Source organism: Gobio gobio, assembly GCF_949357685.1.
Source record: "Gobio gobio genome assembly, chromosome: 25".
Classification (NCBI taxonomy): domain Eukaryota; kingdom Metazoa; phylum Chordata; class Actinopteri; order Cypriniformes; family Gobionidae; genus Gobio; species Gobio gobio.
The window spans coordinates 26,244,095-26,266,183 of NC_137121.1; the positions used below are offsets into that span (position 1 = coordinate 26,244,095).

Consider the following 22,089-nt stretch of genomic DNA (forward strand, 5'->3'; position numbering starts at 1 on the left):
TGATAAAGAGCACTGTAGGCCCATTTCTTTCTTTATTTTTATTTATTTATTTTATGTTACTTTTGATGTATGATTTTTTTTCAGCAATGACTCTAGGGGGCCCTCTGCTGGCCACGGGGCCCTTTGCAATTGCAAGGTTCGCTTAGTGGCTGGGCCGGCTCTGCTGCTGGGGTTTAGTGACTATCGCTATTAATCACTTTAATAGCTCAAAACACTTTTTTGCAATAGCCAAAGTTTCATTTATACAGTGATGACAAACTAGATCAAGTTTAACGACAGAAAATCAAGTCTAGTCACCCTTTTTTATAGCCTACAATAGGCATCGTTTCAAAGCATTTGAGCAATTTAGCCTAATATAAACCTAGCTACATTTTTAAAAAGCATTTTCACATTTATTATAGCTATTTTAAAATATTAATTGATTATAAAATCAAATTGACATGGGATTTTTTTTGTATCTATTTCTGTGACGTCGCGGTTGACAGTTCAATGACTATCTCAGATATTTGTACAGTAAGGGTGGGTTGCACCAACTAGGATTAAATTAAGATCAAAGATTTGTTGATCCAGGCTTTATTTTAAATCGAGTTGTATTGCACCACTTGATTTTAAACCCAGATTATCAAATCGGGGATTATAATTCTAACCTGAGGTTAAAACCTCCATTTCCGATTAATTTTCTCCGCCATGATGGATTCGCCATTGAGAGCAACAATGTTAATATTCCATTTCCTTCTCTATTGACCACCAGAAACTCTCTCTTACATAAATTGCGCTTGCCTATTAAGGAAATAACTTGTATAAAATGTCAGCTGTCTTTATATTCACTACGTAAAGAGACCGTTACTGATCAAGCAGGCAATGTAAACACTGCGGCAGCGCGTGCGGATTTCATAAACCTGGAAATACATAAATTATCCAGTGTAACTAAACAGCAACTGTTTCACTTCCAGTGACTACGAAGGTCTTGTGCAAGTAAAGGAACTTTTAATTTTTAAAAAAATTGTCGTTATTATTAAGGATCATTCGCATAACTGACACGCAGGCTGAGAAAATGGCACAGCGGAACAGAAGCTCAAATTTTACAAGCCATGAAAAAAATTTATTACATTAATGGAGCAATATGAAACAAAAATCGAAGACAAAAGGACAGATAACATGACAATAAAAAAAAAAAAGAAGATGTCTGGGTCCAGCTAACCGCTGATTTCAATGCTTCTGCTGGGATTAAAGACAAGCCAGATGTTAACAATGGCCTATTAAAGCTGAAGTCTTTCGAAAGTCTGAAAATTTTTTTGGTTTAAAATGATCCAAAATCAATTTTTGAGCAAGTACATAACCAGCCAGTGTTCAATCTCCTTACCTTAACCCGATTCACAACGGTAAGCTTGTAATTAATTTCATTTCATTTATGCATTTGGCAGACGCTTTTATCCAAAGCGACTTACCCTTACCAAAGCGACTTACCCAGATACCCTTATTACAGGGACAATCCCCCTGGAGCAACATGGAGTAAAGTGCCTTGCTCAAGGACACACTGGTGGTGACAGCTGGGATTGAACCAGCAACCTTCTGCGTATCAGTTCCATGGTTTAACCCACTGGACCACCAACCCCAATAATAATGTTATAATTTGAGGGGTACTGGTGGATTTCTCCGGCAAATTCAGAAAAAACTCATCTTTGCGTTATCTCGTCACGTCTGTATAAAGGAGTCCGTCTAGTAGTATCGCATGTGAGGATGCTGCAGGTGGCAGATCATTTATAGTCTTTTCTCACAGCAGCTGGAATCATTAAACTTATCATTTTGATGATGGATTGCAATCCTAATCCTCAAAACATTAGATTCATCCGCACTGTCAGCTCTCTTATGCAGGTAGGAACCTGAGGAGGTAGTAACCAGGGGTAAATAGATGGTTTGTGTGGATGGAGACCGGATGATGCCCAGATGCCCAATCAGGTAGCACCTTATGGTGGCATTGCCAGAGGGAGGAGCCATGGTGGAGAGAGTCCCGACGACCCACCCAAGATGGAAGCAGGGATCCGGAAGGCTGAGGTGGAGGGACAGAGGGTGGATGTGGCGCCTGAGGGAGGGAGGCGCTAGCCGGAGCTGTAGGGGTGGAGGGCCGGAGAGCAGCCGACGGCCGGAAGGTCCGTGGAGAAGGTGGAGCGATTTTCTACCCAAGTGGAGTTGACAGTCCTGGGGAGCTCAGCGAAGCTGAATGCCCGATGGTCACTGCTGACATTACGGGAGGGAGGAGCGCAGGTGGAGGAGTCAGGGCAACGGGTCGAGGTGGAATGATGTGATGTGAAGCTTGAGGCAGAGCCACAGGATCCTCATCCCCTGTAGGAGTTGGCTCACAGTAGGCCCGCAGTGTAACCACATCACTGAGTGGAGGAAATTGAGGCATAGAGGGACTGATTGGAAACAACTTGAACAGGGCAGTAGATGTGGCTGGGGTCTGGGAAGATAAACAACTGAGATAAAGAACTGGCCAGACAACTATCCACTGGAAGGAAGGGAGGTTGGGTGGGACCAGTGAGTCCACAACAGAATAATCAGGCTGATACTGGGTTAAATCTAAATGATAGTCAAGAATCTCACTCTCAGTGATGGGTGGGGCTCCTATCCAAACCCTCGACTTCCACACATGCTCCCTCAGCGATGGATGGGACAGCCGGCTCGCACACCTGGTCAGACGGGTTCCACTTAGGTTCCGGTGTAATGTCAGGCTTGACCGCTCCTCCTCTAACATTGCGGCTGAGTCATTCTCTCCATTTTGGGGTGGGGTGACTCCTCGCAGTCAGTGGGTTTCTGGCTGGGCAAGGTAGTACGGACCAGGGGTAGAGCCTCTCCAGACATCGAACAATTGCCTTCCTCCAGTCAAGTCCTTTCATGTCTGGGAGGTCTTCTTGATAGTAGTAGTTTGTGCCAATCCAATACAGTGACTTATATGAATCCCGCTTGCATTATGTTCATGACAGCACCGATATCACCGCTGCCATACACTGTGAGTGTATGGTTAAATCAAGGACGCCGTCTTATTCCTCTGCGATGTGTTTGCAGCAGTCTAATGTTTGTGCAACTTGCTCTTATGGCCGCTATGTCGCTGAGCTTATGAAGTCTTCCATTGCGTGAAGCACTTTTAGCTAAGGTCAATGGCTTTGCTTACAGCTGAGCTGGACCCTTACTATTAACACGGCAGGATTTTATAAGATCCCCATAGAATCATCTACTGACGCAATGTCGAGAGAACCGAACTCGAAAGGGAAAGTCTGGTTACCTCACGTAACCTCGGTTCCCTGAGAAGAGGGAAAAAGACAATGCGTAAGCTGCCATGTGACATAGCTCAAAGTCTTTGACAGCTAAGCTCTGCTTCAGTCCAGGTTCTGAGGGATTGATGTTCAGCGCCGCCCTATAGAGCGGAGGAACAGCCTCTAATTCAAGTGCTTGAATTCCATTGACAGGAGAATTCTCGCCTGCGGGATTTCAAGGGCTTCAGTATTTTCTGAGAAAAGGTGTTTCCACATAGCTTCACTACTGACACAATGTCTCATTTCCTCCTCTCAGGGAACATCTCGGTTACATATGTAACCCTCGTTCCCTGAAGGAGGGAACGGAGACATTACGTCAGTGACTGACGGAATGGGGGTTTCGCTTAGAAGCCAATCACCTTCGAGTTCTACAAAACGAGCCAATGGCAAAACAATGCCATGGGTCTGCGGAATTTGCGTAGTGCAACTCCGCCCCACCTCGTGGGTATATAAGGAGCTGTGTGTACATTATGTTAACTGCTGAGGAGACGTGGCTGGCCGTACCAGCGGTTGTGGCACGTGGACGTAACGTCTCCGTTCCCTCCTTCAGGGAACAAGAGTTACATACGTAACCGAGATCATATTTTTTCCAGACACATTTTACTAATTCCAACCCACATTAATCTTAATAACTACTATTTATTACTACTATTTACTACGTATGTATTTTACAACACTTCAGCTTGTGATTCTTATTAAGTGGGGGTGATTTTTGAGGATTTTTTACCTAACTTAAAGGGTTAGTTCACCCAAAAATTTAAATAATGTAATTTATTACTCACCCTCATGCCGTTCCACACCTGTAAGACCTTGTGCGTTATGTAGCGTGTAGCATAACATGTAGCGTTATGAATCAGCGAGTCGAATCATGATTTGAATCACGTGTCAAACCGCCAAACTGCTGAAATCACGTGATTTTGGCTCTCCAAACCGCTGATTCAATACGCTCCGAAGCTTCATCAAGCACGGTTTTGAAATCGGCCATTACTATATAAGTTGTTATTTAGTTTACGGAGCGCCAAAAATATTCTCGTCACTTTATAATATTAATATTGAACCACTCTACTCACATGAACTGATTTAAATATGTTTTTAGTACATTAATGGATCTTGAGAGAGGAAATGTCATTGCTGGCTATGCAGGCCTCACTGAGCCATCTGATTTCAACAAAAAATATCTTGATTGTGTTCCAAAGATGAACGAAGGTCTTGCAGGTGTGGAACGGCATGAGGGTGAGTAATTAATGACATTATTCTCATTTTTGGGTGAACTAACCCTTTAAGTCTCTGAGATCCTGACACCTTGCACTTCTGGAGACTCCAGGTAGGTTGCAGTTCTGGAAAATGGCGCTGGAGACTAAAGGGTTCCTGATGGTTTCACACTTAATTCTTGTGCAGTTAACATGTGTGATTTTGTCTGACCTTTCTGACCAAATGAACATTTCACTGTCCAATGGTCACGTCTTAACTGCAATTTCTAGTATTGCATTAGTATTGTATCCTTCTCATGGGCATTTAATCATTTTTGACTTTTCAGTCTGAGTTAAATCTCTTTTTATCCTTAAAAGAAAACGTGCCTAATAATTCTGCACACCTGAATATAAGGTGTTTTCCATTTCCAACCTTCATCAACAATTATATATCACTTATAAATGATATACAAAAATAATAGTAGTTATTAAGATTAATGCGGTTTGCAATTGGTAAATTATGATCAGAAAATCAACGTGCCTAATAATTCAGCACGATGTATACAGTAGGGAAGCAGGCATATTCAGACGTAGGGGTGGTGTTATAATGAAGTCAAAATCAAATAAAACATGGACCCCACAACTTTATTAAAATATATACACAATCAAAGTCCCTATGACTATACATGAAATGTTATTAAACATTTTGCATAAAAACATGAAGTGTGCATGCAAAACTTTACAGGTGTAGATAAAATAACTAAGAAAACAGTGACAGTAACATGAAATCATTGGGGGAAAGTGACTTAAAAGTGCAAAAAGGAACTGGAGTGTGTGTCTCATATATCGTCCTCCGAGACCAGGCAGTAAAAGTCTGTGCGGGCGGCGTAATTCCTCGAGCCGAGGTCAGACACATCTATCTCTTGGGGTTTGGGTTCATCCGTCACACCTGGACCTGCAGGAAGCACCGGAGCTTTGGAGGGAAGGGTCTTGTAGATGGGCAAACGCAAACCTGTGAGGTAAACACATTGCAACAGCTCATTAGCATTGATAAATACAAATCTCGCTCTGTCACTTTTTTTCTATGGAGTGCCTCAAGGATCTATTCTTGGTCCACTTCGATTTTTAATTTACATGCTTCCTCTGGGTCGAACATTCGGCGCTATGGTCTTAATTTCCACAGTTACGCGATGATATGCAAATCTATTTTACTGCACAGCCCAATTCTGTTTTTCCTCCCCGTTTTTCATCCTCTTTAACATCTTACCTACATGATCTTAATGTATGGATGGCTCAACATTTCTTAAAATTGAATACTGGAAAAACAGAAATACTGTTAGTAGGCCTTAATAAGGATTAATCTATATTTAACTTATTATTTATGCAGTGCAGACTGTTTGATAACTTTATTCAATTTCTGTATATTTCCTGTTAGACACTTTATCTTTACTCTAAAACTTCAGATAACTTACTAGAGGTGCAGAACGCCACATGGAAACTTTTCGGGACTGCACCAAGCAAAAATAAATCATTACAAAGAGTAAAGATAAAGCGTCTAACAAGGTCTACATGCATTCATTTTAACGGCTTGTTTCCCCTCACCGCATATGGCGAATATGACGTTTTTGTGGGCGTTCCCAGTAATGCCGACCACAAGTGTCATTACTTTGTGTTCAGCACAAACTGGGCTACCATAATATGAGAGCAACATGTATGTACATGCTTGCATTTTTGAGAGAATCACGTTTAAAACTAAAAATCACTGTCACTGAATTAAGGCCTCAAAACACACAACACACAATAGATATGTGTCCACAAGACTTTTGACTTATGGGTGTATTTGCCTAGAGTTTTTGCTTCAAACTGATGTGAGAATCATTGTGCCTGCTCATTCACATAAAACAATATATTGATTTACATTTTGTAAGATACTTTTTCTTTACAAAGGCTGTATGCGAAGGGGTGTGAATGATCATGAATAATGCTGTGAATCACACCTGAGAGACAAAAGAACCGCATAACGAGCCGTATAATGAGCTGCATAATGAATGAGCCTCAGGTATGTGACTGAGAGAGCTAAGCAACAGGACAAAATAAACATATTTAGTTTTAGTTTATTTAGAATGTAAGCAACAAAGGCACACTACAAAGGCCTATTATATTTTAAATTATCAAAAAATTCGACTACTATTTTTAAATGTTTTTGTAATTAGTCTCATGCTAAAAAAACTAATATTGTGACATTGAATACAATTCGGTATTCAGTAAATACAAATAACTGAATAATTGGTAATGATGAATGTTATTTGTTTTGTGTGATAAGTTTTCACTAAGTTACACTGACCTTCATTCATAAAAAGATGCCATTACAACAAATATTTAAAATATACTGTCTTTAATTCGTTTTTACATTAATTTGGAGAGTAACTGTGAAAATATTACAACATAAAAATATTAAAAACTATGATGTTTTTAATTACGATTAATTACAGAAAAAATGTGCGATTTGTTTTTTTTTAAATCAATTGACAGCACTAATATATATATATATATATATATATATATATATATATATATATATATATATATATATATATATATATATATATATATATATATATATATATATATATATATATTAATTAACAATATACATTCCTCAAAAGTCTGATGTGTTATATTTGATACTCACATTTTAACATGATTTTTCTAAAGAATTATGTATGGATAATCAAGTAAACCAATGTTGCTTCAGTCCAACAAGTGTTCATCTCAAAATATTACTAACATTTTAAAAGTTATTCTTAAATTTACTTTATAAAAATATTTTACAGCAAAAAGACACTGAAGGTGGAGGTTTTAGAATCATACTAAAATAACTTTTACTTGCTAAAAAGTATAAACTATCAATCCTAATTGATAATTTGAAAGCCTTAGAAATGTACCTCAAATATGATACAGTAGGCTTTCTTTACAGGGTTATCAACTGTAGTAAAGTTGTCTTAAAAGGATAGCTCAATCAAAAATAAGCTATTTTTGATATATATCTTATTTTGTGTTCCACAGAATAAAAAAGTAAATTAATAAATGGTGACAGAGAATGAAATTTTGGTTAAATTTTAAATGATGACTTTATATATCATTGTTGGAATGACACTCAAGAAAAACTCTTTTGATTCAAGAAGCAGGTTTCATACCCAGGTCTCCTGCTGGATCTGGGTCCGGTCTGCAGTCCAGGTAATCGGGCTGCTGCGTGAGCATCGGATCTTTATCGCCATGCAACAAAGTCTGCGGATCGCCCGCCGATTCCCTGTGAAATGTCAGCTTGCGCGGCATTGCCAACGCAAGCTCCTTCCAGAACCCTGAAGAGGGGGTCTGTGAGAAGGGAAAGAGATTGATTAGGTTTCTGTTTACCCTAAATCTCAGAGATTTATTGAACATTGTGAGGGTCTCACCATGGAATGTGCGCCCCAGGTGATGATTGTGATTCGAGGTTGGTGTTGTCTCAGCTGTTGACTGATGTCCTGGCTTATTTGCTTCTGCTGCGACTGAAATATGATGAAAATGGGTCTCCTCGACAGATCCATCAGGTGCCATAGACCCTGTCTGAACATTAAAACAGCATACAAGAGTAAAGCTCATATCATCAAGCAAACATATTTTTAACAAATATACTTAATAACATCAAATAAATACAATGTAATAAAAATATAGCATGGGTTGTGAGAGGGTGGAAGCGTTACATTACAAATGTACTGGTTAATATTATTTTTCCTTGCCCACATGGCTCTAGTTACATCAGCAGCACAGAAAAGTTGTTTCCGAGTCAGTGAAAATTATTATGTTTTGATGAAAGTTACAGATTTTTTTTTTCTTTACACTAAAACAATCAAATTATGTACTGTAATGTAACTGACTACGGCAGCAAGCCAAACCATGTCTATTTAAATAAAACAGGAAAACCAGGGACCACGAAGGGCAGGAATACAAGAGTATGAGAAACATCTGACCAACTAACACAGCAAACACTGGCGCTGTATCCGAATATGTCTACTTCCATACAATATATCGGAGAAAATGTCTGAATTCACAGTATTCATAAAACCAACTACAATGACCAACTACGTTCAGAGGTTCTGAAGTGTGCATTCAATGGACACTTTACTATCCCATAAGGCCACGGGAGAGGATTTATGAATGGAAGTGAAGCGACACCAGTGACAACATGGCTGATGTCAGTCTGAATTATATATTACATTATTCTCATATTTCACGTATTCATGCTATATAGAATACGCTTTTTTAACGGTCACAAAGTAAATTTTGGACGCAGCTTGGGGCTTATATACACAGGGAAAACTAGATTAACAAGACAGATGCAAACAATCGGTAGTAATGAGGGGATCCAAACCAACTACAAAAGACTACAAAACAGAAACAGGAAACAGGAAACTAACTCAAACCAAAGAAGTCCAAACAAGAAACACGTAAAATGATACCTAAAGTTGGTCGTGCACCACTCCTGCTCCAGGTATGACTGAGAAAGCACCACAATCAGCCGTCGACAGCGGCTAATGTTCATCAGCAGCTCTGCAGACGGCTCTGAGGAAATAAGACACAATACACGTTGTGCTTTTAACCCTTAAACGCATGCCTCGGGTCTTTAGTGACATCATTTACAACCCTTTTCCTCATCATTTTTTAATGTTAGATATCAACCTTCTTAGTATTGCTGAATCAATTCATTATAAACAATATAACTAGAAAAAAAAAATTATAAAAGAATGTCTGTTTTCCCATTCATTTTTTGTAAAAATTGTATAGGGGCGTTACAGTGTAAGTCAATTTTTCTGCAAAACAATAACTGAGGGCCCTATTTTAATGATCTGAGCGCATGGCACAGGTGCACTTAGGGCGTGTCAGATCCACTTTTGCTATTTTAGCGACGAAAAAAACATGCCAGATGCATGGTTCAAAAGGGTTGTGCCTAGTGTCTTAATGATTCATGGGTGTGTTTTGGCATAACATGCAATAAACCAATCAGTGTCTTATCTCCCATTCCCTTTAAAAGCCAATGCGCCATGGCGGATTTGCTATTTACATGGGGGATTTTGTGAGCGGAACTGAAACTAGCAAAAAACACTTGTGTCGTGCCTGGCGTGGTGTACGATAGGGCCCTGAATCGTTGATGACTGAATAAGTGCAATTCACCTTTATTACACAAGGTGGCAATGTCTGATACACAATGACGAAGTGACGTTTCACTCATAGTTAGGCAGGCAGAAAACAAAAGAATAGGAAGAATCATCAGCAAAACTTGAAATATTTCAGAGATTTACTGCAGAGCAACTGAACGCAATCAGATATTACTGTCACTGTCACTTGATGGTGGATCAGGTGAAGAAGCTGTCAGCGATCAAGATATTGATTTTAAAGATGTTGAGAATGATAGTTTTGAGAATATGTGTGAGATGCTGAATGTACTGGGAAATGAGCTCTGACGAGGACAGTGATGATGGTATAAAACATCTGCTCAAACTGAACCCTTCCAAGCTCCAAAATGTAACAAAATATGCTTTAATTTATTCTTATTTAATTGTTACTCTAATATCAGGAGAGTTTTATATATTATCACGACATTATATTATCAGATACATCCGTGTTAGACATAGATCCGGGTCGCTAAAGACCCAAATATATAATAACGATTGGCAAAACATTCATGCATTTAAGGGTTGAAGAAATAGTGCATTTACCTAGGCAACTAATAAAATGTGCACCTTGAATGCAGTGTAAGTTACTTTGCATAAAAGTGTCTGCCAAATCCATAAATTAATCAACACATTTTTCAGCAAGGACGCATTAAATTGATCAAAAGTGACAGTAAAGACATTGATAATGTTACAAAAGATTTCTGTTTCAAATAAATGCTGTTCTTTTGGACTTTCTATTCATCAAGAATCTCGAAAAAGAGATGTTTCTTGAGCAGCAAATCATCATATTAGAATGTTTTCTGAAGGATCATGTGACACTGAAGACTGGAGTAATGATTTAACCCAATGCCTATATAAATCTAAATATAGCTGTAAGATTTACCGGCTCCAGGAAGGATGTTTGTGTCGTTGAGTAGAAGCTTATGACTGTACTTGTTCTCCAAATGAGGCTTCAGGATAAAATTGACAAACTTCCTGTCATTCTCATTGTTGACATATGAGATGTAGGCGTCGTACATTTTGCCATCTGAGAAACAGCAAAACATCTTTATGAAATGAAAATGCAATGTTATGAAAGATTATAAAAAGCTTTAATGAACAATATACAGATAGACTTACCGTTAAGCTCATACTCTCCATAAATGTTCTTATACCACAGTTTAAAGTTGAGTTGGCACTTGGAATAGACCACCCCTGAAAGAGCGAGTGCAACCAACATGACCACCGACGCAACCACTGCTCCGCTGTGACTTGGGTATTCTGGGATTTAAAAAAAGGGTTAAAATTGAACATATACACAGAACTGCAGAGAAGAATTACACTTTATATGCTTGTTTCTTACTGTATTCTTTTACGTTGAATTGCGCCGTGCTGTTCCTCACCACGCAGAAATACACACCAAAATCAGCCCGATCTCTCAGGGTCAGTGTTAGATCACTGCTCTTAATGATGTGACTCTCATCAGTGTACCTGCCAAGTGTTTGGATAGTCATGAAACTCTACATGGTTCAGGCTCCATTACCAAATCATTACCACATGGCACAAACTGAAGCCTCTGCTGGTCCTGCAGCCAATGAGATTGCTTGCTCAACCTTTAAATAGTCTGGTACAGTGTTTGCTGTGTTTGCTCCACCTTCCCCAGCTCCACCTGTCTAGATCTGCTATGGGATTTTGTTTCTGCAGCAGCAGCATATCTGTGTGCTTTACATCAAGTGGCAACCTCGCCCAGTTTCTCTTGAAGCCAGTACGGAAGTGACTTAAAACTGCAATTCATCAACTGGCCGCTAGAGACAGGCTCCAGAAGGGAGCAGAATCTCATTGAGCTCCATGTTAAAATGCCCAACTTTACAGCAGAATAAAACACATGTTTACAGCCTGGTACAAATTGTGTTTTTGGTCTATACTAGGGGTGGCACGGTACATGGAAAAAAACCGAACCGTTCGGTTCGCTTGTCTCGGTTCGGAGTGTGTGCGTCGCACGGTTCAACGCATGCGCAATGTATCCTCGTGCCCGTATGTTACCTCAGACAGTGGGTGTCCTTTTTGCGCGAAATAAGAGGTGTGTGTGTGTGTGTGTGTGTGTGTGTGTGTGGACATACAGTAAAGTAAAAGTGGAGTGCTGCAGGTCACGTCACGTGTACAAATGCAAGTGGGAGAGATAAGGAAGGCTGCCCGGAGTTGTACGCCAGCGACGTATAGCAGGCAGGGCAGATGCAGTGCGGAGAGCGGGAGCCGCGCGCGCCCGTTGCGCATACACACACAGGCAGCGTTTGTCTCGCGCAGCTGAACCACGGCTCGTGTATTGCAAATACAGACAAATATTGTCCATTCTGTCACATTTTCCGGTGTTCTCCTCCGACCCCTGTCTGTCTCATGCTTTGATTTATGATAGGTAGCATATCTGCTGCAAATGCGACCGTGTTCCCCTCTGTCTCATACACACATGCATATAACATGTTGTATATAAGTAGTTCACATGATAAATGTAACATTTAAAAGTTAAGATATGCTTCTAGTTTTAATAATTTAAAGATGCCTTTGAAGTTTGGGCAAAAACTTATGGCAGTGTTGTTGTTTTTTCACAGCGCTGGATGTCATATGATGATTGTGAAACACACGGAACACTTCATGGTGAAAGTTGTTAATCAGGTCAGCTAAATTAAAGGGTTAGTTCACCCAAAAATGAAAATTCTGTCATTAATTACTCACCCTCATGTCGTTCGACACCCATAAGACAAATGAAGATATTTTTGTTGAAAGCTGATGGCTGAGAAAGGCTTCAGATAGGCCTCCATTGGCATTCAGTACATTTACACTCCCAAGACCCATAAAAGGCACTTAAAACGTCGTTACAAAGTCCATCTCACCACAGTGGCTCTACAATAATTTTACGATGCGACAATAGTTTTTGTGCGCAAAAAAAAATCTAAATAACACCTTTATCCAACCTCTTCTTGTCTTCCGTGTGTGCCTCCACGACGCATGCGCGAGAATATGATGCAGATCCGGCGTTCGGACACATGACCCAGAAGTGATTTGTTTACAATCAGAGGAAGACGCGCGTATCTAAGCTGTTGAATTCTACATTGATCGTGCTTTAGGTCTCGGCGTAGTTCTCAAAATGGGGTTAAAGTGTGCATTTCATGGATTCCCGAACCCCGGCGCTACATCATATTCTCGTGCATGCGTCGTGGAGGCACACACGGAAGACAAGAAGAGGTTGAATAAAGTCGTTATTTAGATTTTTTTTGCGCACAAAAACTATTGTCGCATCGTAAAATTATTGTAGAGTCACTGTGGTGAGATGGACTTTGTAACAACGTTTTAAGTGCCTTTTATGGGTCTTGTGAGTGTAAATGTACTGAATGCCAATGGAGGCCTGTCTGAAGCCTTTCTCTGCCATCAGCTTTCAACAAAAATATCTTCATTTGTGTTCCAAAGATGAACGGAGTTCTTACGGGTGTCGAACGACATGAGGGTGAGTAATTAATGACAGAATTTGGTTGAACTAACCCTTTAAAGCCACAGTGCATTGTTCTGATCAAAACTGATATGATTAAAATGTTACGCCAATGTGTCGGACTCGGTAGACAGCCAGTTAGGAAACAACTTGATATAACAATTTTTTAATACTGTATCCTAAATTGTGGATGATTAAGCTATATATCATATGCTGAAGTACATTTCTGGAGTGTTAACGATAAAAACAAAAAACAACAACCAACGCACTGCCAAGATGGCAATGGCCAACTTGAGGGTTCAAAAACTCTCTTCAGAAACCTATGGGTGACGTCATGGATACTACGTCCATATTTTTTGTTTTGTTTTGTGATGGTTGTTCTCCGAGTCTCTTGTTTGTCCTGAGCAGTTAAACTGCCCAATGTTCTTCAGAAAAATCCTTCAGGTCCTGCAAAGTGTTCAGTTTTTCAGCATCTTTTGCATATTTGAACCCTCTCCAGCAGGGACTGTATGATTTTGAGATCCATCTTTTCACACTGAGGGACTCAAACACAACTATTAAAAAAGTTTCAAACGTTCACTGATGCTCCAGGAGGAAACACGATGCATTAACCACTTCAGCTCTGCAGCATATTTTTAATTTTTTTGAGAATTAGACATATCTGAATTTAAAAGAGCACCCTACTAACATACATTGGAGTAGATTGATAAAAAAAAATTCTCATTTTATAGAAAACACTCTACATTTTAACACAGTGGTGGAATATTGCATATATTCTATTGTATTTATTCACAATTTTATGATAAACATATATAAAAAGGTCAAATTTTGATTTATTTTTTAATTAATTTGTTATTTGAAAATGTATCATTTTTAATCTGTTTGGTCTATATCCCTTCAGAAAGTTTCTGTTGATTCCACTAGTTGGCATTAAACAGGGGGAAAATAATTGTCTTGATATCTCCTTCCAAAAAGGGAGATCTCGGGCTCTGATTGGTCTAGAAGCATGATCGCAAGATAGCAAGATAGCTTTTTGGAAGTATGACGCAATACGTGATGACGTCATTAAAAAATCGCAGCGAACAAAGAAGATCAAAACTAAGGATAATAAGACTATTTGTCCGCATTACATGTTTTGATCTGGACATCGGTGACAAATTACAGTGTCGTTTGGCCATGCTTGCTCATAGACACGTGAAAATAGTCTCATTTTGAAGAAAACAGCCTAAGGAACGAGCTGGTATGGTCTTTGAGGGTAGTAGCTCCACAACGAGGTAGTAATCCGAACAGGAATATGACTAGGGCTGCACGATATGAGGAAAAGCTGCGATGTGCGATAACATTGTTTAATATTGCGATGACGATATGACTTGCGATAAATAATCAAATGTGAATGTTAGCTATACTGCTCCCATGTCTTAGTGCTTTAATAGTTCGTTTTCAGTGTTGGGCATTAACGGAATACATGTACCGGCATTACGTATTCAGAATACATATTATGAGTAACTTTATTCCGTTACAGTTACAATTTAAATAGTTGATATTTAGAATACAGTTACATTGTTGAAATCAATGGATAACATTAACCATACTTCTCTGTTTCATGAGTTTATTTGCTCTCTAAATAAATTAAGGCAACTCAATGCATTTCTCAGAACGCCCCAATATGAAAACGAAAAAATGCACAGTTTGCGTGATCAGGAGTCGGAGAGGAGCAGCGGGAGCTAGAGATAGAGATGGAGCCAGAACAACAGAGCCAGGGCAAGAAATCGTTTCTATCTTGGAAATTCAAACAGCATTTAATATTAAAGAAAGAGAAGGGAGAACGAAATATAACACGGCAGTGCAACTGTGCAGTGCCGCGGTGGTTGGGGTGGCGGCTATACACGCACGCACGCCTATATATATTTTTTTTTTATATAGCCTATATTATATATATAAATTCGTTATATATTCGTTAAATATATTATTCGTTTATATTTTTTATTTTCAAAATGTAGGCTATTTAATTGAGATTGACGTGTATATATATAGGCTACCTCAATTAAATAGCCTACATTTTGAAAACAAAAAAAACAAAAAACACATATATATATAAGGTGGGGGTCGAATTCAGACCTGATTATCTTCTTTTATGTAACATAAATGCAAAAGTGATTGGGTTATCAAGAAGCAAGCTGAGGTTCTAATCTTTCAAAAGATACCTTATGTGTCTAGTTTTGTGCTGCACAACTTTTAGATTTGTATTAAATGATTATGATGATGCAATATGGTCGGTGGGGGGGGGGGGTGCAGAGCTTCAGGGGACTTTTGAACAGGATGATGTCCACTTTTTCTTAATTTGTTTAAAAATCTTCTTTTTTTTTCATTTAGTACTGCCCTTCGAAAGCAAAAGAAGATACTTGCATGTTTTCTGGAAGACAAATTAAGTACAATTTACCTTGATCTTCAAATTCAAATTGGATCTCAAAACCATGCAGTCACTGCTGGAAAGAGTTAAAATATGCAAAAGATGCTGGAAAACGGAAGAATTTGCAAGACTTGAAGGATTTTTCTGAGACAACAAAGACAAACAAGGGACTCAAGTACAACCATCACAAAACAGTCATGGATCATCCAGATAACGACACACAGTTCATATTCATGTAACCATCATGTTCACGCAATGCCTCTGCACTTACTCCCGATTTCTCTCAACATGGGGACAAGAGAGCTGTCATTCGATAAATAGGAAAAGAAAGTAACTTGCGTTACTTTTTTAAAAAAGTAAAATGTTGTACATTTAAAAGTAATGCGTTACTTTACTAGTTACTTGAAAATAGTAATCTGATTTCAAACCTACACATATAATCTTTTTAAAAAGTATGCACTAAATTATATAGTGTATCCTGCACAGAATGCTAAAACACAGTCATAGAGATTAATCTCATTCTAAAGTATCTAAATCTCTTTCATATATTTTCAGTCAGTGCAACATTACAATATTTTCAATATTAATAACTGATACGCTACAAGTACTCAGTGTTGGGCATTATATTGCATCATATACCCACCAGTCTTTTATATTTTGAGGGTAGATGGTGAAGTTGGTAAGCGGCGTGCCATTTTTCATCCACTCCATGTGGTCTTCACAGTCTGAATCTTTGCGGGTCGAACCCATGGAGGCTTCGCATTTTAAGACCACAATGTGGCCAAGCGTCCCAAAAGCCGCCTGAGTTTGATCATGCTTGAACTCTGGAGCGCTGCTACAAAGCGGATCTTTGTTTTGAGAGAAGATGAGAAAAATGAGAAATATGTGAGCATAGGGCCTGTTCATACCAAGGACAATAACTGTAAAGATATCTATAATGATAACTATATTTGCATCCACACCAATGCACAACATCAATCTGTTAGTCCTTAGTGTGAATGGCCTTTACAATGAATAAAACGTGACTTTTTTTAAGCTGCGTCACAACTAAACAGCTAGATTCTTAATACAGTTAGAGCTGCTATGAAAGGCGCTCCGCTAAAAACAATGACTTCTTTATTAGCGTAACCTTGCTTGAGTCTTGTGGAGGATATCTAATCTCAAGAGAGATGAGTGAAACTCCAGTCTGATGCACAGGTGAGGCTTTTCTCATCAGCACGGTTTCATATTCCCATCATGTTTGAGTAAAATGTTCTTCATTTGCCTACATGGATATGGCATTTTATGCTATAAAATGGAAGCGGGTTCATAAAAAGTTAATTTAATGGGCCTTCATTATGAAGAGTTATTTTTGAAAGCTCGGCTGGTGACGAGTCCATTAAGGACACTGATGTTTAATTGAAATCAAAGCCTACATAAATATTGTAAGTGTAGATTTCCGGGGAAACGGTTGGAAGACTCCAATGTGGGCAGAGTTTGGGAGTAGGTCCATAAATCCTTCAACCAACAAACTTTGGGCATGCTGTGGTAGTCACAAGCTAGATAATTATGTCAGATCATTTGGTTTGACCTTTACCAAACACTTTTTCTGGAGTCCACTAACTGTATACAATCTTAGAGGATTCGAGGTACGCAAGACAGTTGTTCATCTGTGACGTGATGGAAAACACCTTTCCAAGAAATGCCTTTGAAAAGGGAAGTGAGGGGAAATTTAGCCCAGACCTCCAAAATGAGCTGTTTAATAACAAATCCAATGAGCCCGAAGGTCAGTATATTAGCATAAACAACACATTTCATTCCTAAACTGCTGTGATATGTACAACAACCAATGTAATAAAACGTTATTCATGTTCATCTGTTTCGGATAAAACTGAACACGGTTTTAGCTAAATCCTAGACTGGGTAAACCCAGCCGGCGATTGGATTTCGTCCTGCAGCTCAGTCTGGAAACCTGTACATTCATTTCTACTGCTTCTGTCAGACTTTTGCGGGAACCAATCACAGTCTGGCTTATCCACCTGGCGCGCTATTGGAGGGTTTGACATGATGACGGATAGAGAAGCGACGGGTCGTTGCCCGTTGATCACGCCTCTTGTGGTCTGATTGGTTGAAGGACTATCCAATTGACCTATCGGTAAGCCCCTCCCCTCGAACCCTGATGAGCCAATGGCAGTTGAGTATCAGTTGCGGTGGGACCGGTTTCATCTTTAGGTTTCAGCGCCATAGAGAAACATTGGACAATCCGTAGCTCTCATTGGTTTGATGGTGTTTATGCTACAAAAATGCCGTGCCTGAGGTATTGCAACACTGATTCCAGGGATCCTGAAAGGATTTTCTGTTTGTCATACTCTCATCATTGCATCCCTATTTACTAGTACACTAGGTTTAGTAGGTTAAGTATGTAGAATGGGGCCGGCTCTTGCAATGTGCCAACACAGCATTTGCATACTTGTGTACTTGAGTTTCAGGCCTGACAATTGCTCTAGAAAATAATCGAATAAAAATGGTTTCTGTAGGGAATATAAAATGCGAAGTCCTTTGTACATCCATTGTGAAATTTGTTTCCACCTTCAACCAATTCTTAGAGCCGACATTCAACAGTTCTTCATATGATATGCAGCTAAGCATGAAAATAATAGTGTAGAACTAAATTTGTGTGTATTCAAAGCAGGCAGGAATTACTAGTTCCTGTAACTCGACTGGTAGAGCTCGTTGCTATTGTCAAGGATTCAATTCCCAGGCAATTCACACAGTGATATACATATCTATTATACACTAGCTTTAGTCAAAAATGTAAAGTAAACTAAACGTAAATACTAATGATTGAAAGTTAGGGAGGAAAAGAACGGCAGAGGGGGAAAACAACAATGTTATGAGAGCAAATATTGACTGTTCCAGAACAAATTTACACTGGATTGCTCTTTTTTATGGCCACTTTTACCCGTGCAGGTGAATCATATGAGGGTCATGAGGTGCTTTTACACACACACACACACACACACACACACACACACACACACACACACACACACACACACACACACACACACACACACACACACACACACACACACACACAAAGTCAACATGCTGTACGTTCATATAGGTGGAAGAGTGGTTTGTGAATCATATTGATAACAGGTTTGACAAAAGCATAATTCTGTTTGAATGCGCTTGATAGAACTTTAAACTCGAAATAACTGATCATTTAGGTTATAACAGGTTTATTACTAATTCATTATGTTCTGGTTGATTATTAATGCCTTTGGTTATAAGAATTGATCCGTCAATACTGTAATAATCACTATGTCTCCAGTATTAAGATCTGTGTAATGTTAGAGTAAGATTATTGTTCTGCACTGAAGCCCGAAACTTCATTCAATCATTAATCAGGAGCGGCTGTGTTAAACAGGCCGTTACCAGGTACAAAGTTCCCGTTTTTTTTTTATTCTGGTAGACAAACAAGGTGCTGGATGAATGCTTGCATGGACGTCATGAGCAATATTAACCGGAAAAACAGCTTCAACATAAGGGGTCATCAGGACATCATTATATTTGTGTTGCATAAACAAGTGAAGACAATAACCCTACAGTGATACATAAAGGTTGAAGCGTGTATTGTCATGAGTGAGAGTATTTTCATGTCACATGTATATAGGTTAATTGTTTTACTACTAAAGCCTTAATAGGTTTTCAATGTGACAACTTACCCACAAAAAGTCAATGTGTTAAAAAATGTTTTACAGGAGGGACAATATCAGTACAAAATGTACACAAGTAAAGTACAAAATGTAATTGTGTAGATAGAAACTTTAAAGTTTATCTATACATTAAAATACACTCATATTCACCAGAGTAAAAGCTAGATAGATAGATAGATAGATAGATAGATAGATAGATAGATAGATAGATAGATAGATAGATAGATAGATAGATAGATAGATAGATAGATAGATAGATAGATAGATAGATAGATAGATAGATAGATAGATAGATAGATAGATAGATAGATAGATAGATAGATAGATAGATAGATAGATAGATAGATAGATATTCTTACCCGCTGACTGAGTATACGCGAGACATGTCAGATACAGGATCAAATGACAACGCCACATATCGCAGTCTTCTGATAAATCCTTTCATGAAAGAGTGTACGTGTAAAACAGTTAGTCAAGAAGTTCACAAACGCACTTTAACCGTGAAACAGAGACTGTAGATGTTGCCAGCAGCGCGTGTCATGTCTCGCTGACCAGCTGCATAAACGCGGAAGGTTCGCATCGGTTCCACCGAGTCTGACTGTCGCCTTGAATCTGTACTGTACGGAGAATACAGGGTCACGTGATCCTGTTCACCTGCGCGTCTCTTTGAGCAGGTAAACGGGCGTTTATATAAGAGTATAAACCATTGCCTGTAAGGGGGCAATGAAATGGACCCAAACGCAGAGTACAAGAGTCTCGAGGTGCGTTTTAAAGGTTTAACTATTTTTAACCAGACACGCAATCCATAGACGCGTCAACAACTGCAAAACGCGACGCATTTGTAGCCACACAGATGAAAAATATCGACGACAGGACGCAAGAACGCGTTCATCTGCAGATGTGGGTGATCTGTGAGAGTAGGCTAGCCTATCTATCTGACAAGAAGCAGTGAGTTCACTTAAGTTTTTGGGGTGGAAAATGGTGACCAGCTTAAATATTCACTTGCATTGGCCTATGGAAATTAAAACATCAGTGGGTTCTTAAAGGGATATTTCACTCCAAAATGAAAATGACCCCATGATTTACTCACCCTCAAGCCATCCTAGGCGTAATATGACTTCTTCAGATGAACACAATCGGAGATTTATTAAAAAAAAAAAAATTGCTCTTCCAAGCTTTATAATGGCAGTGAATGGGTGTTCAGATTTTCAAGCCCAAAAAGTGCATCCATCCATCATAAAAGTAATCTTTTTGAAGCAAAGCGATGCGTTTGTGTAAGAAAAATATCCATATTTTAAAAAACTTTATAATATAAAATATCACATCAATTTTACGGCAAAAGAGTGACCTCTGACCTGACGCATGACGTAATCACAAATGCGGAAACGTGGATAGAGCAAAATAAAACACTGGTAACAGATTAGAAGTAAAACGAGAAATTTTCAAGCGAAATGTCAGAGGAGCTTCAGTTCGTTGCCCAGCCCTATTTGTTTGACCTACGGGACACATTAGGGGAGAGCGGGGCACAACCTAACGCTTTTTGACTGTCTCAGTTTGTGTAAATTCACTTGGGGTTCAGAGTATTTGTTTTTTCCCACATTAATTTCCCACATGTCTAGTACAATTATGTGGTTTTGTTTCATTAACACAGTGTATACTTTTTTCTTGATTTACCCCGAAAGAATGGAAGTGAAATGTGACAACATGCCCCGTAGGTGGGGTACATTGTAACATGACCAAATGACAGCTTAAAATGTTACCTGATATAATAAAAAAAATTAAAATATTTTGTCAATAAAATATAATTATTAAATATAAAATAATGCCATTTTTTAATCATTAAAAATATACTAATTTTTGAGTTTGACAACAAACACATCGCTACATACTAAACAGCATAGTTAAACACATAATAATAATTAATAACTTCTGAACATTGACTCTCAGTCTTTATTCACCCTTTTCTCATGGTTTCTCAAAAGAATTCATAAAAGTATAGAATATAATAGCGTAGTTCTAATAGGGGCTCATTGTACGCAGTGTTACAACGCACCCCATCTGCGCAAATAGGATTTAAACCTGGCTCGTGTCTTCTGCTGTTAGATCAGCATTAAAGAACGATCTCAACTGTTAAATAACAGATATAAGATATATATTATACCAAATAATATCAGATTTGTCTTGTTTTAAATAAACACAAAAAACAGAGATGAAAAAGAAACTTAAGTAAGAAATTTACTTTTAAATTTTGCCGCTATTTTTCTCTAAATAATGTTGATATGGCAACTAGTAAATACACTAAGTTTCGTCATCCTGGCATGTTTGGAAAGTGTTAAACCATGTGTGTTACAACGAACTCCGCGTTAGGTTGTGCGGTCACTCTTTTAGACATATCTTACTTAAATGCATCACTTCGCTTCAGAATTCCCATGCATCCCATGTGGAGTACGTTTATGATGGATGGATGCACTTTTTTGGACTTCAAAATCAGGGCTCCCCTTCACTGCCATTATAATGCTTGGAAGAGCAATGCTATTTTTTAATATAACTCCGATTGTGTTAGTCTGGAAGAGAATGTCATATATGGCTTGAGGAAGAGTAAATCATGGGATTATTTTAATTTTTGGGTGAACTATCCCTTTAAAGTCACATTTAAGCCCGATTTATACTTCTGTGTTGAGTGTACGCAGTAGGTACGGCATAGCCTATGCATAGTTGTGTACCCTACGCCGTACCCTGACGCGCACCTGCCCAAAAATGTAACTACACATCACAACGTCGAAGACCGCAAGATGATTGGT

The 22,089-nt window shown here is 38.8% G+C and overlaps 1 protein-coding gene across 1 annotated transcript; it reads right to left on the reverse strand.

Moving 5' to 3' along the window:
- Positions 1 to 5,089: 5,089 nt before the first annotated feature.
- sigirr (single immunoglobulin and toll-interleukin 1 receptor (TIR) domain) lies at positions 5,090 to 20,302 on the reverse strand. Its single transcript, XM_079810107.1, has 9 exons — positions 19,648 to 20,302; positions 16,231 to 16,435; positions 11,060 to 11,187; positions 10,837 to 10,977; positions 10,601 to 10,744; positions 9,004 to 9,106; positions 7,960 to 8,110; positions 7,702 to 7,879; positions 5,090 to 5,516 (listed from the first exon to the last, which is right to left on the reverse strand). The coding sequence occupies exons 1-9, from the start codon at positions 19,703 to 19,705 to the stop codon at positions 5,344 to 5,346; spliced, it is 1,281 nt and encodes a 426-aa protein (XP_079666233.1). The 5' UTR covers positions 19,706 to 20,302; the 3' UTR covers positions 5,090 to 5,343.
- Between the last annotated feature and the right edge of the window lie 1,787 nt (positions 20,303 to 22,089).